This window comes from Bubalus bubalis, chromosome 2 (assembly GCF_019923935.1).
Source record: "Bubalus bubalis isolate 160015118507 breed Murrah chromosome 2, NDDB_SH_1, whole genome shotgun sequence".
NCBI lineage: Eukaryota > Metazoa > Chordata > Mammalia > Artiodactyla > Bovidae > Bubalus > Bubalus bubalis.
In genome coordinates this window covers 129,095,027-129,119,857 of record NC_059158.1, presented here as the reverse complement: position 1 = coordinate 129,119,857, position 24,831 = coordinate 129,095,027, and the positions used below count along the sequence as shown (strand labels likewise).

Genomic DNA, 24,831 nt, shown 5'->3' with positions numbered 1-24,831 from the left:
TGGAGACTAGCTGTCCTATAAAGGCTTAAGTACTGACTATCTGGCCCTATGCAGTAAACGTTTGCTAGTTCCTTACCTAGCATATCCTGGAGACTTATCTGTGGTTCCTCCTCAGCCTGCATTCCAATTTCCAGTGACACCTCTGCACCTTCTGTGCCTCCTCCAGTACATTGAGGGGAGTGACAGCCCAAAGCGGCACAGCATATCATGAGACCTGTCAACTACCAGATTCAGAAGGAAAGCATTCTTGATGTTGGACCTCACTAAATACAAAGTCCCTCTTGCCATATAAGCACACTGTTGTAAGCAAGGTTTGGTATTTTTGCATTAGTATTTAAGGCAGGGCAAGGTTACACAGGTTGACACTGCCATTCATAGAGAAGAGACTATAATTCCCGTGAAGACTAGGGGATGGTGTTGGCTATAATTAGGATGTCTGACTAGGCAGAAGCTCATTAATACTATTCCTTAAGGTTTACTGAAAATTCTATCTATGGGAAGGCTTTCCAAAGAGTCTGCAGGGCGATACAACAGTCTATTTCATCTGGTTTTCATGTCCCCTGAGGCTACTTCTGGCATTGGAGGCATGGAAGAATATGATGTTGAGGAAAATTAAGACTAGGATTTAATCACTAAAACAACTAGCTTCACCTTTGATTGTGACCTAAGACAGCCCTCTTAATTTGTCTTGCTGTTTTTGCAAAAGTTCCCCTGTATAACTGGGGACGATTGAAGAAAGCAATGTTCCCAGATAGTGTTGGGTGATAGGTCCCTGAAAGTATTCACTGTCAGGTATGGGGAGTAGCACATCTCATCATCATTCTGCCATGTCCACACATGGCTGGACCAATAAGGGGGAGAGGAAGATCCCTAGGCTGATTTCAGGTCCTCGGGGCTTCTACCCATGGGGAATGCTGATTCAGGGTAGTGGACCTAAGGAGCTTCCTCATAGTTCCTCTAACTGTTCAATCTGGGCAGATTAGATCATTGTGGTGATAGATCTAAAGCATCCTAGAAAAATCCCAATGAAATACAAATCTAGAAAAAAAAATGTGGTTGTTGTACTGGGAAGAGACAAAAATATTGTGCCAAGTTAAGTAAAGAATCCCTCATGCAAACCCCATGATATTGCCTCTTTCCCTAATAGGTAAAGTGAAGATCCAAATGCACTAAAGAGATTCCAGAATTAAGAGCCAGGAAAGTGGGAAGAGCTGCCACCAGTGAGACTGTCTGGAAGCAGCAACCCTTCTGTGGGAAAGTCATCAGTTGTTACCAAGTTTATGCCAACTGTTCTCTCTTTCTCCTCATCCTGTTCCCACCAAGTGTGGTCAAAACACCCAAACCACTTTTGCTTTAATCTTTGCTCATGTCTGTTCTACTGCTTTGTAGACTATAAACGTTACAAAAGACAGACAACTCACTTACAAAGTACAGTAGTTCACTAAAAAAAATGTGCTTTTCTGTTCTCCCTCAGAGTACCTTAGTGCAAAGTAGACAAAAGTTACTCAAAAGCAGAAAAAAGAGTTAAATATGAAAACCTCCTCTGAAAGTTTCAAATAACTGTTGACTCAAATGAAAATGTGTTTCTTCTTATTAAATAGAGATGTATGGAGGATGTCATAGAGGAAGCCTGTATATCAGCCCTATTTTGACAAAGAGATTGTGTAGGTATGTGTTTGTGATTTTTTTTTTTCCCCTTTAAGAGGTTCGAATATTTGGAATTTGTGAAGCAGAGATAAAAACGAAAGACAAGCAAAATCTGCAAATTAGATGACTTAATAAGTAAGAGTGTGGGTGAGGAAATGGAGGGTGGGTAAGAAAGACTCAAGAACAGAATAGAAATAATTCAATCACACTTTGTGTGTGTGTGTTTTTTTAAGAAAACACTTTCAAACTGCATGAGAGACATGAAATAGCACTCAGTTGTCTTCCAAGTATTCTGAAAATTTTGAGTTTGATGGCATCTTCTTCCTTTAACCATCTCTGCATTGTCAGGAACAAGGAAGCCTCTTTATTGATTGGTCTACTCGGGACTTCTAGGACAAAGGAGGATTAAGTATGCCTCAGCCTTCAGGTTAAGGAAGAGTATCAGAGCTATACACTGTGTCTCAGATTTCCTTTGGCAAGCTCAGGCTACAATATGATTTTGATGGATCGTAGCCTTGTAGAAATTCAAAAGATGCCAGTTATTGGTGGACAAGCTGTCAAGACTTTTTATAAGAAAGAACTCAAGGGCCTGATTCCTATCTCTGTAAGGGTCTTGGAGTCTCCTGGGGTAGCTCTTGTAACTGAATGAGGTTCTTGCAGAGACGAGAAATGTGTGATTTTTTTCAGAATTGGGAAAATCCCCCCAGAGCACAGATATGAGACTTCATTTAGATGGATGACACCTTTGAGTCAATGAGTTACTCAAAGCAGTGCTTCGTCCAGTTCTCCGAGATCTTCCTAAATTGAGTCAATATGGTTCATTAGGATGCAGTAGGGTTTTAGGAGAAGCTAGAGTATGACAAAAATGCCTTAAGGAAAATCTGGAAGAACAAGGGCATGCAATAGGTCATGAATAAATTTCATAAAAGAACTGGGAAATGAAAAGGGGGAAAATGGAGATTGTTGTTTCCTACCTCAGATAGGGTCCCTGTGTGATCACTGAGGTCTGACCCTTAGAAGGAGGGCTTTCAGAATCCCCTACCCAGAGTTAAAACAAGAACGGAGAGAATACAGCTTCCCCAAAAGTACTCTAGAGATGGAGATCATTTATTCTTGTCCCTACAGAGTCAATCCATCTCCCTCCAGAGAAATATACCTGCAGAGATTGATACTTGCTTTAAGAAAGGAACACAAAGCAGCTTATTGAAGGCAGAAGTAATAAGCAAGAAGAAATATATAGAAATATTTTCCAGAAAGTATCTGTTTCTTTCAGTCTCCAGCAAGTCTACGACAACAATACATGCCTCCCCTGCCAGATTTTGGCTTTCCAAGGGCAAGAACAAGGTGCAGTATATGTTAATATACTCAGTATCTAACACAGCCCTTAGAGTATTGGGTAATAATTACTCCATGAATGAAGTACAGACCAGTTTTCTTCTTTTGTTCTGATCCTGCTCCTGCTACCCTGTGGTGGGCAATAGTCTAACAAAAGATGGAAGTTAGGTTAGTACCATCTCTGTTATTACTCAAGGGCATAAAAACTGTTTTGAAAAAACCAGCCCTAGGATCCTTAAAATAAATATTACATTTGCAGTTCAGAGTAGAGAATAAGTGAAGCTTTTCTTTAAAAATATATCTAGAGAAGTGACAAATGTCTAACTCTCTACACAAATTCTCCTATAAACCATAGCATTCAAACCTATGCACATAAGGAATGATGCAGCGTTAAATATATGTTTACGGTAAGCAAACACACTGCTGCTTACATAGATAGATTTGTTTGGTGGGAATGATATAATTGAAATGGCCCCCTTAAAATGTGAAATTTCACAGGTGTTTTTGGTTTTCCTATAAAGCATATTCTATAAAATACTTTGGTAAACAACAATTACCAAAGAGAGTTAAAGTATAGGATTATGGCGATCCAACTGGCCAACATGTGCAGTCAGGAAACTCAAAGCAGAAAACTGTGGTTAAGGAGGCATCAGAATGGTTTCAAAGACTTTTGCTTTAGATTATAATTGTTCAAGGATTGAAACACACAAATCAACAGTTGCACAAAACTCCATGGATTTTGGTACCAATGAGGAAATATAGGCAGAGTTCACACTTCTTTGTCACTGAAAAGTGTGTTTTCCTTTGGAAGGAGCAGCATGCTTGCTTTCCATATACATCTAGTGAAAGTTAGTGTTCTCTGGGGTTATGAAATATTCCAACCCTGTAAAAATAAGTTTTATTTAGCCCTGAGACTCTGCTTATAAGAGTGACGTGCTGATTGCACTGTCTTGGCATTCGTCATTAAGTCTGTGATACGTGGTATGTATGGATAGATAGTCTACAGATATGGGGAGGTTTGCTGGTAGATTCTGTAGTGGAGATGTGGCAAGGATGGAGTTTCCCAAAGTTTTCACCCTACAGAACTACCCACAAGCATAAGTAGATGAGAAAAACAAATACTCCAAATCGGCCTCTGTTAGTCCTCCATTTCTTATATCTGTACTATGTCAGCAAAATGTAGTTCCTACTTCTCAGAGACTTGAATAATGAGCAGTTCCAGTTTTATTACTCAACCTTCTTTTTCCTTCCATTTCATTATTGGAGATGCTTCAGGCTAAACCCACTGCACTACATGATGACTTTTATTTCAGGGGACAGAGGACGATGTCGCCAAGCAAAAGGCTGATTTATAAAGTCTATTTATGGAAATAGAAAATTCAAAAGTGAACATTGGAAGTAGGAGAGAACAGGGCAGGAGGAAACAATATTTTAAGATCTTTCCTCTTATGAATGGATCATTCATCTTATTAAAGTTAGAAGGGAAAAAAAAGCCCTTGTTAGAATTATTTTAAAATAAATTTGCTAGCAAAAGGATATAATGGAAATGATTAAGTAAGAATCCACATAAAATTTTTAAGAGAGAGTGTGTCTTTAGAACACCTACTATTTGAGAAATATGATTGCAAACGAAATCCTTTCCCCATGTTCTCTGACATTGAAAGCCTGAAATAGACCTGAAATGGGGTGAAGCTGAGGAGCCCCTCATTGTGAGCCTCATCATGCAGGAAAGTGTTAAAACAGTCAGAGGTGACAGACACAAAAAGGAAAAGATGGAATTCAAATTGAGTCTGTCTTGTAAAGAGAATCAGCAAGTACTTTCCACATCTGTGGCTCATTCTGTTTGCATTCCCAGCATACTAGAACATTTATATAGTTTTCCCCTTATCTTTTTCCTGAAGATGGCCCAGAGACAAAGAGTGAGGAATGTTCCTATAGCAAAACCACCAGGATTCTTACCATCACCTCGAGGATGAGCCCAAGATAGCTTCTTGAAGGAATGATGATGTTTCTCGGCTGTTTTGGTACCAAAATGATGCATACCCTGAAACATGTCACTGCCTCATCTGGGAGTTTATGCCTATAGAAGGAAGCATGTGGGGACCTTTATATACATAGGATGCAGCAGACTTGAAAATATGATGCACTGTAGAACCTAAGGGCTCCTCTAAAATTATGAAAAGCAGTGGTAGCTTCCTGGAGCTAGTCAGAAAGCCTCATATGTCAGTTCATCCTAAACCTCCTAGAAAAAAATGCCTCAGTGGCAGACGTGGGTTATTATGTCTAGTCTAAAATGTGAAACTTGTGTTTACGCTTTTCACCAGATCTTTAGTGAGGGGATGGAAGGAAAAAATTCTGTTTGGCATTTCTTTGCTTTCATGCAGTTTTTGTTTGTTGTTTGTTTGCTTTGCTTTTTGTTTTTGTCTTGTTTTTATTTTTCTTAAAAGCTGAGTTGAGATGGTTTAAGCTCTTTCACAGAACCAAATACTATTTTAGACTTTGAGTTGTTTTTGATGTAATAACTGATATATATATATATATATATATATATATATATATATATATATATATATCAGTATAATAATCTCAGGAATAACCTAGCTAATATTTCTTACAAAATTAGAAGAGGCATTTTCGAAGTTATAGAACATCTACTTCCTAGCAGCTGTCTTTTTACCTCCTAGTTTCAAGCGACTATTTTCCATGCTTCCCCTAGGTTTAAGCTATTGTGTGCTGTTCTAAAGTGTCAGCCCCAGGAGAGAGTAGTAAGAAAGGAACACAGTAATAGCTTATGACTATCAGGAGTCCTATTTTTGAAAATACTCAGGGGATAAGAGAGTGAACAATGATGATGAGTTAGGGCAATGGGCTTCCTATAGTAAGGAAAATTAACACACAACAAACCTCTCTTTTTCCTTTTAAAGTGCCACTGACACAAACCAGGCCCTAGCATCTTCCTTTTTGGTACCCTGAGTTCTCTGGTCAGAGTGGAATTGAAGTGGGGGAAGGTGTCGAGGATGATGGTTACATGCTGAAGTCACAGAGCTCAGGTTCAAGGTAAGCCTGCAAGACTGAATAGTTGCAGAACTGAAGGCTGCATCTTAGAAATCAGAAATACAGAACAGAATATGGACATGTGCACACCCATGTGTCTCTTCCTTGTCTAAAGTAGTCAAATCAATCTCTTGAGTGATCATTTTCACCATGATAAGTTTGTTAAAGAGGAAGGCAGTGGCCATAGCTGCCTAGTATTCTGGGCTAGTTTGAGGGGATAGATGCTCTGGTGAATGCAGATATGTCCCCAAAATAAAAGGGAAACAGAGAAAGAGAATGACCAAAATTAAAGTATGGGAGAAAGTTGATAAGGAGAAACCAAAAATAAAAAAGAATATGAGATGACCCTGCAGTTTTTCAGATGAAATATTCCCGCTTACACTCGCTCACTGTGTTTTGTAAATCAATGTCATTTCTAAAGGAACTGTCCAAATTTTCTGGATATTCCTTCTCCTTCATCTGGTTGGTGCGATGTGACTGCTTATGCTGGTAAAGGAAGCGGCTCATGATGCCAATGATCGAGAAGATGATGAATATCACCACTGCTATTACTCCTGTTGAGAAAGAGGGACAAGAGAGAAGGCAATTATCACAGATCATCTGATCAGGAGAAAGAACTTAAAGAAGACAACAAGGTCACTTAGGACAAAGAACCAAACAAAAACAAACAAACAAGCAACAAACTCTGCCACATGTCCAGAAATAAACACAGGCTAAAATGTTTTCAGGCTTCAATTAGCAAAAAAAACCCTCTTTCAGACTAGTGACAGAGCAAGCCAGTTTATATCAGAGAAGGTTATATTTAACAGACTAAGAATATCATCAAATAAACATGAAATCAGACTAGCAAATGATCTCTTAATAAATTCCTTCAAGACTTGCCTTCAAGAATATGCCTGAATCACTTTTAATTAGCACACTTCTTTGTCACCTTGCAAATAAGTAAGTATCTTAGAACTATTTCAGCATCCTAGAAAACAATATTTAAGTATCTCACTTCCCAGTACATACACTATGGATATAAATTTGTTTGCAATATATGTTTGCTTTACTAAAAATGTCTTATTAATAATGAAATGCTTACTAAACATTCAGGGCATTTTACCCTGCTGCATACTCTGTAAGATGCAGGGTAGTCTGAAGATGGTACCCTTCTGTCCTCCAGAGTCAACTACAATAGCAAATGTCTGCCCTATTGTGTCACATTCTCCCCTACTTTGGATTGATTGTATGTGATTTTACTGGACCTACTTGGCAAGTCATCCTCACTGATCCTAAGGTCTTGACCCTACCTTTGGCAGGAATTCTCTTGAGAAGTGAATAGCAAAGTCAGCAAAGGATGGTAAAAATGTGGATACTGTCAAATTTCTAAGGAGAAAAAATCTATAGGAGAAAGTGTTTCTCAACATTAAAATCTTTGAAAAATTTGTATGATATTCAAAGATAAATTCATTCCTAATAAAGTATATTTTCTGCTGTTTTCTTATCTAAGTAGAATGACTCTTGAGACAAAATGTTTATTTTACAAAGTAAGATGATTTACTTTTTAAAATATTCCTAAACCATAACATTTTCCCCAACTATTTTAGAACAAGGCAAAGTAAAGCCAGGTAAGTTAACAAGCCTAGAAATAAACTGGGTATAGTGAGTGATACCCAGGAATGGGCTGCATAAAAGATGAAATATAGAACCAGTTTCTACTTCTTCAGGACATGGAATATTTAGGGTGGGAGGCTGTGAACCCCCAGGAATTTTCTTCAGGGGTTGGGATGAATATCCTGTTCTTAGACTCAAGGAAGCCTGTACACTAGTGGGAAAAAGTCAGCAGTCACTAAAGTCTTTTACTACTTGTCAAGTGAAAAATTATGTGAAGAGAAATACGCATCAAATGGTTTCCTATATTTCTTGTTGCAAAACAAAAATCCACTTGGACTTTATTCCTGAAGCAGGAATTCAGGCCAGACATTTGAAGAACTTCATTAAGGAAACGTGTGTATGTGTATGTGTATGTGTGTGTTTTCCTCACAATCTTATTGTAATTATGCACCTCTGTGCTCCCCTTGCCAGTTGTGCTGCCTACCTTAAAACACCACTCACTGGTTCTGTTGTTACCTGTTTACCTACCCCATCCCACCCAACCCCAGCCAAGCTGTGAGTTCTTACAGGGCAGCGTTCACGTTTTTCGTCATTCTACTTCTATACTTAGTGCTGGTCCTGACCCGTAATGGGGCTCATTCCATAGATGTTAAATAAATGGTTACTGTTGATTTTTAAGAGCAAACTCCATCTGGTGTAGAACAGCTCATCTAGCCTGACAGAAGGCAGAGATAGGGGCGCTGTGAGGACCCTGGTTCTCAGATGGAAATGATTTCAGTCTCTCACAGGCATCTTCCATTAAACAAGGTTTGGGAGTCATTCTGTGTTGCAAGGCCCAGATGGACAAATCAAGCTCCCGGAGGTAGCAGCCAAGCTGAGGAAGAATACAAAGTGGAGAAACCAAGAGGCAGGGAGAAAATGGAGAAGTAAGGGAGGAGAAGGGAAGGCGGGGTTCACAGCAGAGCAGACAAGATCTGCCTCTGTAACCATATGTGTTGCTGGATTGGAAACTACAGTCCTGTGGGCTTCACCCTGCTCATTTGATCCACTCGGTGGAGAAAACCCGACAGGATGATGGCTTTGCCCATCTGTTTGTGCCAACATGGCTTCTTTCCATATGTAGTTTTATTGGTTTACTTTGTTTGTGCTTTAGGAAAAATGACAACTGGATGAGATCAACAGGATGCATGCTGCCTGTCTGGAAGTAAATTATCCAGCTGTTGACTCTGTGCTCAGCTGCCTGGTGGTTTAGGGGAAAGAAGATTCCATGGAGCTGCTGGTACCTGGCCTGGGGGGAGGGTGTCTTTGATCATCAAAGCATTATGACTATTCATGAAAAGGCTCACATTCTTGCAGATCATGCAGGGCTCTGGGTGCTGGATGGCCACAATTGAGGAAGAATTCAGATAATTCCTCCAGACCACAGAATCACTTATGTCTGTTCTGCTTTCAGCCACAAAGCATGGTTTACCTCCAATGACGGCCGAGTCACTTCTCACTGCATTGGTGAGTGGTTCCTGCTCATCTGTCTTCCCAAAAAGATCTGAAAGGAGTAAAAGACACTCAAAGTCCTAGCAGAAGGTCTACAATATGCAGTTGAGATGACACACCTGTGGGTTAGACCAGGTGATCTCAGAGAGTTAGTAGCTGGCATTTTGGAAGGAACCCAAACAAGCATATACAGGGAAAAAAAAAGAGTATTTGAAGTACTCTGCTTATACCCCATACTTGCATGATTCTGTTAGATTCTATATAAGCTGTAATATAAGGGGTTAAACAAAGTGATGGTGGTATTATGTCTGCTTTAGTCTACTGCTTACCTCTCAGCCTACTTTTGATGTCCTTTTCTGCTTTGCTGGACAGTTTCTATACATGACAACACCTTCTTCCCTCAATCACACTTGCCTCTGCTTCAGAGGTTTCTTTCTTTCTTTATTTTTTTTCCAGAGGTTTCTTTAATTACAAGAGATTTATGAGCTCATTGGCAGGAAAGAACAAAAGTGTTGGTGCATTAACACACCCAGGAAACCCTCACTAGAGCGTTTTACTAGATGTACATTAACATATATGTTTTTTGTTTGTTTGTTTGTTTCTTAAAGAGCATCAAGTTTGAAGGCACCTAGACCTGGGTTCTAATCTTTGCTCTGACACTTATCAGTCCGGTGATACTGAACTTTGTACATTTTAAAACAACAACCTGCAAAGGTATTAAAACGGGTTAATGATCCTAGAGGTATCCATATAGTGCACATAAAACTTTCAGGACTTACAGCACCTATCATTAATACTGCTCTATCATTTAATTCTCTGAAAATAACTCCAACATGATTATTGTTTTTCCCATTTTCACAGATATCAAAGCCATTAAGTAACCTGCCCAAAGTTCCATAGTCTAGCATTGGAAGATTCAGAACACAAATCAAGCCTAGCCAAGTGTCACATTCATGTACTTTTCTAGGATACATACCTGACTGCTGCCAAGTAAACACCAAGATCAGTAATAAGAAGGTAGCAGAAAAACTCTATGCCCTTTCTTTGCTCATAATTCATAACTTATTTGGCAATTGATGAACATACCTGACTAAATTAAATCCTAAGAATACTTCTAGACACCTAGGATGATGGTGACTAATAAAGCTAGAAAAGGTATTTCAAGGAGTGGTAAAATAAGAGAAGATATGTGGATGATAGTACCATGGGGCTTTCCTATTATTAAGGAAGGTTGGTTTTAATCACATGAATTTTATTAGTTCAAAGACCAGCTTACCTTCCTGTCCTCAAAACTCTTCAATCCTCAGAGCAGTAGCCACTTTAAATAGTAGTGAAAAAATAAATATACCTACATACATATATGGGCTTCCCTGATAGCTCAGTTGGTAAATAATCCACCTGCAATAAAGGAGATCCTGGTTCAATTCCTGGATTGGGAAGATCCACTGGAGAAGGGAAAGGTTACCCACTCCAATATTCTTGGGCTTCCCTTGTGGCTCAACTGGTAAAGAATCTGCCTGCAATGTGGGATACCTGGGTTCAATCCCTGGGTTGGGAAGATCCCCTGGAGAATGGAAAGGCTACCCTCTCCAGCATTCTGGCCTGGAGAATTCCATGGACTTTATAGTCCATGGGGTCACAAAGAGTCAGACATGACTAAGTGACTTTCACTCACTCACTCACAGACATATATGTATGCATTTCTAACTACTCATTATATTAGAAGTTGTTGTTTGGTAGCTAAGTCCTGTCCAACTCTTTTTGCGACCCTGTGTACTGTAGCCTTCTAGGGTCCTCTCTCCATGGGATTTCCCAGGCAAGAATACTGGAGGGGGTAGCCATTTCCTTCTCCAGGGGATCTTCCTGACCCAGGGATAGAACCTGCATCTTCTGCTTGGCAGGCAAATTATTTATCACTGAGCCACCTGGGAAGCTCTATACTAGAAATAGGATTATTTAAATATATTAAATATCAATCTAAGAAACCAGTCATAATTCTTAACTGCCTGTAATCATACAAGGTAAGGAATTGATTCACGTTAGCCTTTAGCCTGAAAGCTTCTTGAAGACATCTAAGTAGTACTGGTGAAAGAAGTTTCGTGGAGTATTTTCTTGCACACCTGATGAGGAATGCACCGTGGTCACCGCATTCACATCCGAGTCCATCAGAGAGGCACAGCTGGATTCTATCAAGGCCCCTTGGATGGTTATAGGTGCAGTGGTAGAATGGCGCAGGGCTGCCTTCAGTGGTGTAATATGGTTGTATTGGACTGAGGCCAGACACCCAACAAAACCCAGGGCATTGGCTTTAGCAACTTCAGCATCCAATCCAAGATTCTCTGCAATGTGAAAAACAATTAGTTTAAAAAAAACAAATAAAAACAAAAAACTGTTCCATCTCCATGTTAAGTAATGTTTGAAATTACAGAAAGTGCCTTTTTATTCTTTGAATAAAGGAAATTGTCCTTTCTCTCTCTTCATCTACTTTCTCGAAAGTCTACCCAAAATATGTGTCAATACATCAACCACATATCACAGAAAATTGCTTGGGCTATTTTGCCTTGAGATAATGTTTCAAACTTCTAAATTTTCATTCATGTATTTTATGAACTGTAACAAATACTTAATAAATCTCCTCTACACTCTAGATGTTTTATATTACAGAATTTAGATCATTATCTCCATCACAATTTATTTATGGATGGTGATTAATTCACGCATACTACAATGCTCATTACAATACTTCACTCAAAATGATAGTAAGAAAAAAAGTGAAATGAGGCAGAGAGATAGGAAATGTAAAGTGATCCTCTCAGAAGTTTATCATGTTTGGTGTTTTCAGCAGCTTGTATACACTATATACTAATACATTTTCATACACTAATAGCTTGACCATATATTCAATATTTTCACATGCTTAGTTCTGTCCATATTACTGACTGGTGAGCATGGATTTTCTATGACAGCACTCAATCTCCCAAAGTGTCTTTGAGTTTTTATAAAAGATAATGAGGGAATCATTTATGAATCATGGCAAGATCAAATGTCTCATTTTCTTCAAGATTTGTGGTAATATTACTCAGTATGCCATTTCTTTATTTTAATAAGGATCATTTGAACAAAGTTCTGTGATGCAATTGCATAAGATGACAAAGCAGGATGGACTTTCCCCCCTCTTTTAAAGCATAACAGTTTCAATAGACCTAGATGGTTCAAATAGTTATTTTATTATGATAATATGCTTATTTTCTGGAAGAAGACAAGGACTTTCCTCTCAATCAGATTAATTATAATTTACTTCCAGTCATTAATGATCAAAGAGTGCTTCCAGGGATCATCAAGCAAGCATTTTGTTGGCCACATTTAGGGAAGTTATATAGTGGACATATAGAGGAAAATTAGAAACTAATATCCCTCAACAATGCTATGTCTACTTTTGACCTTATTATTATTCCTTCCTGAGCAACGCCCATGTAAACCTCACTAATTTATCATCCCTCTTATCTTACAGGAAAATAAAAGAAATTATGTGTATTAATTTAATGTGGCTGTTGTAAACAATTGTTATTGATGTTGCTCAGTCACTCAGTCATGTCTAACTCTTTGCTACCCCATGGACTGCACCACTAGGCTTCCCTGTCCTTTACCATTTCCCAGAGCTTTCTCAAACTTATGTTCCCTGAGTCAGTGATGCCATCCACCATCTCATCCTCTGTCATCCCCTTCTCCTTCTTCCTTCAGTCTTTCCCAGCATCAGGGTCTTCTCTAATGAGTCAGCTCTTTGCATCAGGTGGTCAAAGCACTGGAGCTTCAGCTTCAGCATCACTCCTTCCAATGAACATTCAGGACTAATTTCCTCTAGGATGGACTGGTTTGATCTCCTTGCAGTTCAAGGGACTCTCAAGAGTCTTCTCCAACACCACAGTTCATAAGCATCAATTCTTCAGCAATCAGCCTTCTTTATGGTCCAATTTTCACATCCATACATGACTACTGGAAAACCATAGTTTTGACTAGACAGAACTTTGCCGGCAAAGTAATACCTCTGCTTTTTAGTATGCTGTCTAGGATGGTCATAGCTTTTCTTCCAAGGATCAGCATCTTTTAATTTCATGGCTGCAGTAATAATCTGCAGTGATTTTGGAGCCTAAGAAAATGCAGTCTGTCACTGTTTCCATTGTTTCCCTATCTATTTGCTGTGAGGTAATGGGACTAGATGCCATGATCTTTGTTTTTTGAATGCTGAGCTTTAAGCCAGCTTTTTCACTCTCCCCTTTCACCTTCATCAAAAGGCTCTTTAGTTCTTCTTCACTTTCTGCCATAAGGATGGTGTCATCTGCCTATCTGAGTTTACAGATATTTCTCCCCACAATATTGATTCCAGCTTGTACTTTATACATCCTGGTATTTCTCATGATATACTCTGCACAGAAGGTAAATGAACAGAGTGACAATATACAGCCTTGACATATTCCTTTCCCAATATGGAACCAGTTTCTTGCCGCTGGAGACTCCCTGGCACTCACAGGAGAAGATGATTGCATGTCCTTCTACTTCACCATCTTGAAGCATTTGATCACATGGATCACAAGCCTTGTCTGACTCAATGAAACCATGATCCATGTCATACAGGGCCAGCCAAGATGGATGGGTCATGGTGGAGGGTTCTGTAAATGTGGTCCACTAGAGAAGGAATGGCAAACCACTTCAACATTCTTGCCTTGAGAATCCCATGAACAGTATGACAATGCATAAAGATATGACACTGAAAGATGAACACCCCAGGTCAGTAGGTGCCCAATATGCTACTGGAGAAGAGCAGAGAAATTATAACAAATTAGCATAAACTTAAACAACTTAGCATAAAACAACACATGCTTTGGTCTTACAGCTCTGCAGAAGTCTGATACAGGTTCCCACTGAGCTAAAATCAAGATGCTGTCAATTTGCATTTTTTGCTAGAGGCTCCAGGGGATAACCCATCTCTTTGTCTTTTCTTTTGTTCTCTTTCTTTAAATTTATTTATTTATTTTAATTGGAGGCTAATTACTTGACAATATTGCAGTGGTCTTTGTCACACAGTGACATGAATCAGCCACGGGTGTTCACGTGTCCCCTATCCTGAACCCCCCTCCCACCTCCCTCCCATCCCATCCTTCAGGGTTGTCCCAGTGCACCAGCCCTGAGCACCCTGTCTCATGCATCAGAACTAGACTGACGATCTAGTTCACATATGGTAATATACATGTGTCAATGCTAATCTCTCAAATCATCCCACCCTTGCCTTCTTCCACAGAGTCCAAAATTCTGTTCTTTACATCTGTGTCTCTTTTGCTATCTCACATATAGGGTCAACGTTACCGTATTTCTAAATTTCATATATATGCATTAATATGCTGTATTGGTGATTTTTTTTCTGACTTACTTCACTCTGTATAACAGGTTCCAGTTTCATCCACCTCATTAGAATCAATTCAAACGCTTTCTTTTTAATGGCTGAGTAATATTCCATTGTATATATGCACCACAGCTTTCTTATCCATTCGTCTGCTGATGGACTTCTTAGATTGCCTCCATATCTAGCTATTGTAAATAGTGCTGCGATGAATATGGGGGTACACGTGTCTCTTTCATTTCTGGTTTCCTCAGTGTGTATGCCCAGCAGTGGGATTGCTGGGTCATATAGCAGTTCTATTTCCGGTTTTTAAGGGAATCTCCACACTGTTTTCTATAGTGGCTCTACTAGTTTGCATTCTCACCAACAGTGTAAGAGGGTTCTGTTTTATCCCCACCCTCTCCAGCATTTATTGTTTGTAGACATTTTGATAGCAGCCATTCTATTCAGTGTAAGATGGTACCTCATTGTGGTTTTGACTTGCATTTCTCTGATAATGAGTGATGTTGAGCATCTTTTCATGTGTTTGTTAGTCATCTGCATGTCTTCTTTGGAGAAACGTCTGTTTAGTTCTTTGGCCCATCTTTTGATTGGGTCGTTTATTTTTCTGGAATTGAGCTGCATGAGCTGCTTGTATATATTTTAGATTAATTCTTTGTCAGTTGCTTAATTTGCCATTATTTTTTCCCATTCTGAAAGAAGAGAGTTGGCTTAAAGCTCAACATTCAGAAAACTAAGATCATGGCATCCAGTCCCATCACTTCATGGCAAATAGATGGGGAAACAGTGCAAACAGTGGCTGATTTTATTTTTCTGGGCTCCAAAATCATGGCAGATGGTGATTGCAGGCATGAAATTAAAAGATTCTTGCTCCTTGGAAGGGAAGTTATGACCAACCTAGACAGTATATTAAAAAGCAGAGACATTATTTGTCAACAAAGGTCCATCTAGTCAAGGCTATGGTTTTTCCAGTAGTCATGTATGGATGTGAGACTTGGACTATAAAGAAAGCTGAGCGCCAAAGAATTGATGCCTTTGAAATGTGGTGTGGGAGAAGACTCTTGAGAGTCCCTTGGACTGCAAGATGATCCAACCAGTCCATCCTAAAGGAGATCAGTCCTGGGTGTTCATTGGAGGGACTGATGTTGAAGCTGAAACTCCAATACTTTGGCTACCTGATGTGGAGAGCTGAGTCATTTGAAAAGACCCTGATGCTGGGAAAGATTGAGGGCAGGAGGAGAAGGGGACGACAGAGGATGAGATGGTTGGATGGCATCACCGACACAATGGACATGGGTTTGGGTGGACTCCAGGACTTGCTGATGGACAGGGAGGCCTTGCGTGCTGTGGTTCATGGGATTGCAAAGAGTCGGACACGACTAAGCAACTGAAATGAACTGAACTCTCCCATTCTGAAGGCTGTCTTTTCACCTTGCTTATAGTTTCCTTCGTTGTGTAAAAGCTTTTAAGTTTAATTAGGTCCCATTTGTCTATTTTTGCTTTTATTTCCATTACTCTGGGAGGTGGGTCATGGAGGGTCCTGCTATGATTTACGTTAGAGCGTGTTTTGCCTGTTTTTCTTTAGGAGTTTTATAGTTTCTGGTCTTATATTTAGACCTTTAATCCATTTTTGACCTTATTTTTGTGTATGGTGTTAGAAACTGTTCCTAGTTTCATTCTTTTACAAGTGGTTGACCAGTTTTCCCACCACCACTTGTTAAAGAGGTTGTCTTTTCTCCATTGTATATTCTTGCCTCCTTTGTCAAAGATAAGGTGTCCATAGGTGTGTGGATTTATCTCCGGGTTTTCTATTTTGTTCCATTGATCTATGTTTCTGTCTTTGTGCTGGTACCATATTGTCTTGATGACTTGTAGCTTTGTAGTATAGCCTGAAGTCAGGCAGGTTGATTCCTCCAGTTCCATTCTTCTTTCTCAAGATTGCTTTGGCTATTTGTGGTTTATTATTTGTGAAATTATTTGTTATAGTTCTCTGAAAAATACTGTTGGTAGCTTGATAGGGGTTGCATTGAATCAAAGATTGCTTTTGGTAGTATACTCATTTTCACTATATTGATTCTTCCAATCCATGAACATGGTATATTTCTCCATCTATTTGTGTCATCTTTGATTCTTTTATCAGTGTTTTACAGTTTTCTATATATAAGTCTTTTGTTTCTTTAGGTAGATTTATTTATTTATTATTTCTTTAGGTAGAAATATTTTATTCTTTTCGTTGTAATGGTGAATGGAATTGTTTCTTTAATTTTCTTTGTGTTGTCTTATTGTTAGTGTATAAGAATGCAAGGGACTTATGTGTATTAATTTTATATCCTGCAACTTTACTATATTCATTGATTAGCTCTAGTAATTTTCTGGTGGTGTCTTTAGGATTTTGTAGAGGATCATATCATTTTTATGTAGAGGATCATATCATCTACAAACAGTGAGAGTTTTACTTCTTTTCCAATCGGGATTCCTTTTATTTCTTTTTCTGCTCTGATTGCTGTGGCTGAAACTTCCAAAACCATGTTGAATAGTAGTGGTAAGAATGGGCACCCTTGTCTTGTTCCTGACTGTAGGGGAAATGCTTTCAATTTTTCACCATTGAAGACAATGTTTGCTGTGGGTTTGCCATATATAGCTTTTATTTTGTTGAGGTATGTTCCTTGTATGCCCGCTTTCTGGAGGGTTTTTATCATAAATGGATGTTGAATTTCCCAAAGGCTTTCTGTGATCTATTGAGATAATCATACGGGTTTTGTCTTTCAATTTGTTAATGTGGTGTATCACATCGATTGGTTTGTGAATATTGAAGAATCCTTGCATCCCTGGGATAAAGCCCACTTGGTCATGATGTATGATCTTTTTAATATGTTGTTGGATTTTGTTTGCTAGAATTTTGTTAAGGATTTTTGCATCTATGTTCATCAGTGATATTGGCCTGTAGTTTTCTTTTTCTGAGGCACGTTTGTCTGGTTTTGGTATTAGGGTGATGGTGGCCTCACAGAGTGAGTTTGGCAGTTTACCTTCCTCTTTTATCTTCTGGAAGAGTTTGAGTAGGATAGGTGTTAGCTCTTCTCTAAATTTTTGGTAGAATTCAGCTGTGAAGCCATCTGGTCCTGGGCTTTTGTTTGTTGGAAAAATTTCTATTACAGTTTCAATTTCAGCAGTTGTGATAGGTCTGTTAAGGTTTTCTATTTCTTTCTGGTTCAGTTTTGGAAGGTTATAGTTTTCTAAGAATTTTTCCATTTCTTCCAAGTTGTCCATTTTATTGGCATATAGTTGCTGATAATAGTCTCTTATGATCCTTTGTATTTCTGTGTTGTCTGTTGTGATTTCTCCATTTTCATTTCTAATTTTGTTGATTTGATTCTTCTCCCTTTTTTTCTTGAGGAGTCTGGCTAATGGTTTGTCTATTTTATTTATCTTCTCAGGGATCCAGCTTTTACTTGTGTTTATTTTTGTTATAGTCTCCTTTGGTTCTTTTTCATTTATTTCTGCCCTAATTTTTATGATTTCTTTCCTTCCACTAACTTTGGGTTTCTTCATTTCTTCTTTTTCTAGTTGCTTTAGGTGTAAAGTTAGTTTATTTATTTGATTCTTCTCTTGTTTCTTGAGGTAAGCTTGTATTGCTATGAACTTTCCCCTTAGCACCGATTTTGCTGAATCCCATAGATTTTGGGTTGTTGTGTTTTCAAGTTCATTCATTTCTATGTATATTTTTATTTCTTCTGTGATTTGTTGCTTATTCAGAAACGTATTGTTTAGCCTCCATATGTTCGTATTTTTGATTTTTTTTTCCTGTAGTTGACATCTAATCTTACCACATTGTGATCAGAAAAGATGTTTGAAATGATTTCAATTTTTTGAATTTACCAAGGTTAGATTTATGGTGCAGGATGTGATCTATCTTGGAGAATGTTCCATGTGCACTTGAGAAAAAGTTGAAATTCACTGTTCGGGGGTGAAATGTCCCATAGATATCAATTAGATCTAACTGGTCCATTGTATCATTTAAAGTTTGTGTTTCCTTGCTAATTTAATTTTAGTTCCATAGGTGTGAGTGGGGTATTAAAGTCTCCCACTATTGTGTTACTGTTAATTTCCCCTTTCATACTTGTTAGCTTTTGCCTTACATATTGCAATGCTTCTATATTGGGTGCATATATATTTATAATTGCTGTATCTTCTTCTTGGATTGATCCTTTGATCATTATATAGTGTCCTTCTTTGCCTCTTTTCACGACCTTTATTTCAAAGTCTATTTTATCTGATATGAGTATTGCTACTCCCACTTTCTTTTGGTCTCCATTTCCATGAGATATCTTTTTCCAGCCCTTCACTTTCAGTCTGAATATGTCCCTTGTTTTGAGGTGGGTTTCTTGTAGACAGCACAGATAGATGTCTTGTTTGTGTATCCATTCAGCCAGTCTTTGTCTTTTGGTTGGGGCATTCAACCCATTTACATTTAAGGTAATTATTAGTGAGTATGATCCCTTTGCCATTTACTTTGTTGTTTTGGGTTCGAGTTTATAAACCTTTTCTGTGTTTCCTGTCTAGAGAAGATCCTTTAGCATTTGTTGAAGAGCTGGTTTGGTGATGCTGAATTCTCTCAGCTTTTGCTTGTGTAAAGCTTTTGTTTTCTCCTTCATATTTGAATGAGATCCTTTCTGGGTATAGTAATCTGGGCTGTAGGTTTTTCTTTGTCATCACTTTAAGTATGTCCTGCCATTCCTTTCTGCTCTGAAAAGTTTCTGTTGAAAGATGAGCTGTTATCCTTATGGGAATCCCCTTGTGTGTTATTTGTTGTTCTTCCCTTGCTGCTTTTAATATTTGCTCTTTGTGTTTGATCTTCATTAATTTGATTAATATGTGTCTTGGGGTGTTTTGCCTTGGGTTTATCCTGTTTGGGACTCTCTGAGTTTCTTGGACTTGGGTGGCTATTTCCTTCCCCGTTTTAGGGAAGTTTTCAACTATTATCTCCTCAAGTATTTTCTGATAGCTTTTCAGTCTTCTTATTCTGGGACTCCTATGATTGAAATATTGAGGCATTTAATATTGTCCTAGAGGTCTCTGAGGTTGTCCTCATTTCTTTTTTTTCCCCCCTCTCTGCTTCATTTATTTCCACCATTCTATCTTCCATCTCACTTATCGTATCTTGTGCCTCAATTATTCTATTGTTGGTTCCTTCTAGAGTGCTTTTGATCTCAATTATTGCATTATTCATTATTGATTTACTCTTTTTTATTTCTTATAGGTCTTTGTTAAATATTTCTTGCGTTTTCTCAATCCTCATTTCCAGTGTATTTATCTATAACTCTATTTTGTTTTCAAGATTTTGGATCACATTTACTATCATTATTCTGAATTCTTTATCAGGTAGACTCCCTATCTCCTCCTCTTTTGTTTGGTTTCATGGATGTTTATTATGTTCCTTTACCTGCTGCATATTTCTCTGCCTTTTCATTTTGTTTAGATTGCTGTTTTTGCAGTGGCCTTTCTGTAGGCTGGAAGTTTGTAGTTCTTTTTTATTGTGGAGGTTGCTCCCTGTGGGTGGGGTTGGACTAGTGGCTTGTCAAGGTTTCCTGGTTAGGGAAGCTTGCATCTGTGTTCTGTTGGGTGGAGCTTTATCTCTTCTCTCTGGAGTGTAATGAAGTATCCAGTAGTGAGTTTTGAGGTGTCTGTGAGTTTTGTGTGACTTTGGGCAGCCTATATTTTAATGCTCAGGGCTGTGTTCCTGCATTGCTGGATAATTAGCTTGGTATGTTTTGCTCTGGAACTTGTTGGCTCTTGGGTGGTGCTTGGTTTCAGTGTAGGTATGGAGGCTTTTGGAATAGCTCTTGCCAAGTAATGTTCATGGAGTCAGGAGTTTTCTGGGGTCTCAAGTTTTGAATTTCAGCCTTCTGCCTCTGGGTTTTAGTCTTATTCTTACAGTAGCATCAACACTTCTCTATCCATACAGCACAGATGATAAAACATCTAGGTTAATGGTGAAAAGATTCTCCACAGTGAGGGACACACAGAGAGGTTCACAGATTTACATGGAGAGGAGAAGAGGGAGGAAGGAAATAGAGGTGACCAGGAGGAGAAGAAAAGGGGAGAGAGCAATCTTGCCAGCAATCAATTCCCTACATGCTCTCCACAGTCTGGAACACTCAGAGATGTTCAAATAATTGCATAGAGAAGCAAAGAGGGACAAGGGAGAGAGAGGTGACTAGGAGAAGAGGGGGAATCAAAAAGGGAGAGACCAACTGAGCCAGTAATCAGTCCCCTAAGTGTTTCCCACAGCCCAGAACACCCAGAGAGATTCACAGAATTAAGTAGAAAAGTGAAGGGGAAGGGAGGAGATAGAGGTGACCTGAGGGAGAAAAGAGAGAGTCAAAAGGGGAGAGAGCAATCAAGCTAGTAATCACACCCCTAAGTAAAAATGTGTACTGAAGATTAGATTCTTAAAGGTACAAAATTGATAACAAAAACCATAAAGCAAAAATTAAAAATCTAGAGTAGAGGTTAGAGTCTCAAAAATACAATATTAAAAATACAAAACAAAATCAATCACAAAAATTATAATATATATACATATATATATATGAAATTTGCTTTAGAAGTTAAAAATGATAATAGTAAAAATATATCTAGGGATTTCTCTGGAGTTTTTGAGGGCAGTGTGGTGTCAATTCAGTTTCAGATAATTCCTTGTTAAAGCTTATACTTTTTTTCAAGGTCTATAGGCTCCTTCCAATGCTTAGCCAATGCTAACTACAGGGTTTTAATCTGTTTCACCTGTCACTTCCAGAGTGGTTCCCTCTTCTTTATTTTGGCTTCCTCTGTTTGCAAGTCTCTTCAGTGTCTAATTTCTGCCCTGACACAAAGGGGTGAAGGTGGTCACTTATTTAGGCTCACTTGTTCAGATGTGCTGTGGGGAGGGAGGAACACTGGAAAGAAATATCACTGGCTTGTGTGGGGAGTGCTCGCAGTGTATGGACCACACTGGGTTTGCCCCAGCTCACGGCAGCATGTGCTTTCCCAGCCTACATTGCTCAGGTGCCAGGTTGCTCTGCAAGGAAACTGTCCAAAGCAGACCTGTGTTTCGTCCACTTGCCAGGTCTAAGCTGCTCAGGCTCAGGTTCTTGGGTACTCCACAAAGACACAGACTCAGGCATGCATTGTGTGCTCTTCCCAGGTCTGAGCAGCTCAGGCAACGAGGTGCTTGGTGAGCACACTGCACACTGTCCCAGGTGGTCTGTGCATCTTAATTACCTCCCTGGTCCCAGCCACTCAGTTTCCCAGTGTGCCACAAGAGCGCCATATCAGGTGTGCTTTGTGTCTCCTCTAGGGAGTTGATCTCAGGCTGTGACCCTCCTGGCAGATGTCAACCGTCCAGGATCCCAAGAAGACTTGGTTAGCAACTGGGAGCCTGCTCACAATTTGGTGGAGGATGCCATCTCTGGGGCCGAGATTGCCCCTTGCCTTCCAGCTCTGGCTGTCGCCCACCTGCCTCTCTGCCTCAGGTGGGGGGATGGGCCTGTCCACAGCTGGCTAGCTCCCCTTTAGTATTCGCTCAATTCTTTGTTCTCTGAGCAGGCCAGGCTGTGCCCTAGTGAAGTCAAGTGAAAGTGAAGTCGCTCAGTTGTGTCCAACTCTTCACGACCCCATGGACTGCAGCCTACCAGGCTCCTCCATCCAAGGGATTTTCCAGGCAACAGTATTGGAGTGGGATGCCATTGCATTCTCCGAGGCTGTGCCTTAGGTTAGAGCTTTTCACAGGAAAGTTCTCTCTCTCTCTCTCACTCTTTTTCTTTTCTCTCTCTGGCTATCCCACAGTTTGGGTTGCTATCTCATGTTAACTCCCATAGATTGTCCTCAGGGCACTTACCCTAAGCAATGCAGCAGGTGCCTCTCTGTTCAGCCCCTGCTTGCCGGTGGTGGGTGCGAGCGTCTGGGCTACTTCTCCATTGGGAGTTATGGTTACGCATATATTCTGTGTTTTTTTTTTCTTTGTTTCTTTTTCCTCCTGGTTATGTTGCCCTCTGAGATTCTAAAACTCCCCCACATACCTGCTGGTGAGAGGGTTTCCCACTGTTTGGAAACTTCTCCTCCTTCACAACTCCCTCCAGGAACAGGTCTCCATCACTAACTCTTATGTCTCTCTTTTTGTCTTTTATATTTTGCCCTACCTTCTTTTGAAGAGAATGGGCTGCCTTTCTGGGTGCCTGGTGTCCTCCACCAGCATTCAGAAGTTGTTTTGTGTAAGCTGCTCAGCATTGAAATGATCTTTTGATGAGTTTGTGGGGGATAAAGTGGTCTCCCTGTCCTATTCCTCTGCCATCTTAGGACCACCTCTCTTTGTCTTTTCTAACTGCCATAAACCACCCACATTCCTTGGCTTATAGCCCCCTTCCCATACTTTCAAAGCCAACAGTGTTGCATGTCTGTGCATCTTTCATCTGAAATCAGATTTAATTCTAATTATCTTCTTTTGCCCCTTTCTTACACTTTTAAGGATCTTTGGGATTGTACCAAGCTGAGCCATCCCTGGTGGCTCAGACAGTAAAGAATTCACCTACAGTGAGGGAGACCTGGGTTCAATCCCTGGGTCAGGAAAATCCCCTGGAGAAGGGAATGGCAACCCACTGCAGTATTCTTGACTGAAGAATTCTATGGACGGAGGAGCCTGGCAGGCTACAGTCCATGGGATTGCAAAGTGTTGGATACAACTGAGTGACTTGCACATCACATCCCTATTTTAAGGATAACTGATTATCAAACCTTAAGTCTTCTATGCCAGTTAGCCTAACATAGTCACAGGTTCTGAGGATTAGTATTCAGCTGTCTTTGTGGGTCATTATTCTTTCTACCACTCCATTCTTCCAGACATGCTGCATCTGAGATTCTCTGAAAACTCTCCAGGTAATAATAATAAAAATAAAATAGAGATGTGAAGTGACACTTCTTCAAGTGTGAAAGAACATAGGGTGGGGAAGAAACTGCTCTCTTTCAAATATTCCAATAAATATCCTTCCAGGGTGGAACATATTTGTTACTTACTCATGAATGCACCACATATGTTTATCTTTTATTCTAAGCTTTAAAAACAAGATTATGAGGGTAAAAGACTGTTCAAACATTGTTATTCAACAGTCTTACACACCAAAAGTCTTTAATTAAGGCTAGGTGCTATTTGTTGAGTACCACAGAACTCAGTGTAATTCAGAAGATGCACTAGTTACTGATTGGTAGTTATTAAGGGGTAGTTAGAGATCAGAGGAATTTACAGAGAGAGGCAGAAGACAAGAGATGGAAAGCATGAACTGGCATGAGGTTTTTGCCTTACAGAATTTCAAAGCAGTGGAAAGTGACATGTCATTGTAGCTAATGCTCTAAGTCAAAACTGCCACATCTCATTCCTAGAACTCAGTTAAAAAGAAGCCTATATCGGTGCCAATATTTGAAGGATATTGTTACTGTGACTACCTTGAACCCAAGTTCCAGGTAAAAGAAGTAGGACATGAATAAATAAGGCGACATGCCAGAAAATGACTACCTCTCTTCAAAGGAAGAAATATTTTGGATGAAACCTTATCTCTAGGAAAGCTTATTTATTCTAGATGTATGAAAAGCATGCAAACCTTGAGAGGTTTATGAGAGAAAAAAAAAGAAAACAAAGAGTCCTTGATAGGAGAAAATATTCTTAGTATGAAGTTGACATAATGATTTCTCAGATTCTTATATATATATGGAGAAGCAAAAAAAAAAAAAAAAAAAAAAAAAAACTGTTAGAATGATTCCAGATTGTATTTACTTCTTACAAACTTGTTAAATAATATGCCATAATAAACAATTATTTGCTAAAGATACATTTGTTCAATATTCAACAATTATTAAGAGCCGACTATATAATAATGCAATATTTTTAAAATTTTTGAGAAGTGGTTGACATAAAACATTATGGGTTTCCCAGGTGTGCTAGTGGTCAAGAATCCACCTGCCAATGCGGGAGACAGTGGGCTCAATCCCTGGGTCAGCAAGATCCCCTGGAGGAGGGTAAGGCAACCCACTCTAGTATTCTTACTTGGAGAATCCCATGGACAAAGGAGCCTGGTGGGCTACACTCTGTAGGGTTACAAAGAGTTGGATACAACTGTAGCAACTTAGTATGCACACACATACAATGTTAGTTTTAGGTGCACTATATTGTGATTTCAGAGAAGGCAATGGCACCCTACTCTAGTACTCTTGCAATCCCATGGATGGAGGAGCCTGGTAGGCCACAGTCCATGGGGTCGCTAAGAATCAGATACGACTGAGCGACT

At 39.3% G+C, this 24,831-nt stretch overlaps 1 protein-coding gene across 2 annotated transcripts in view; it reads right to left on the bottom strand.

The window, feature by feature from the left end:
* Nucleotides 1–5,547: 5,547 nt before the first annotated feature.
* The window catches only part of CNTNAP5 (contactin associated protein family member 5), a 1,053,040-nt gene continuing 1,033,756 nt past the window's right edge, over nt 5,548–24,831 (bottom strand). The window contains exons 22-24 of one of the 2 annotated variants that reach the window (XM_025277585.3): nt 11,244–11,462; nt 9,104–9,175; nt 5,548–6,590 (exon numbers count right to left, since the gene is read on the bottom strand). In XM_025277585.3, the coding sequence (XP_025133370.2) occupies nt 6,394–6,590; nt 9,104–9,175; nt 11,244–11,462 (488 nt within the window). In that variant the 3' untranslated portion in view covers nt 5,548–6,393. Of the gene's footprint in view, nt 6,591–8,480; nt 9,176–11,243; nt 11,463–24,831 lie in introns of those variants that run through there. The other variant, XM_044936563.2, reaches the window with a different exon arrangement.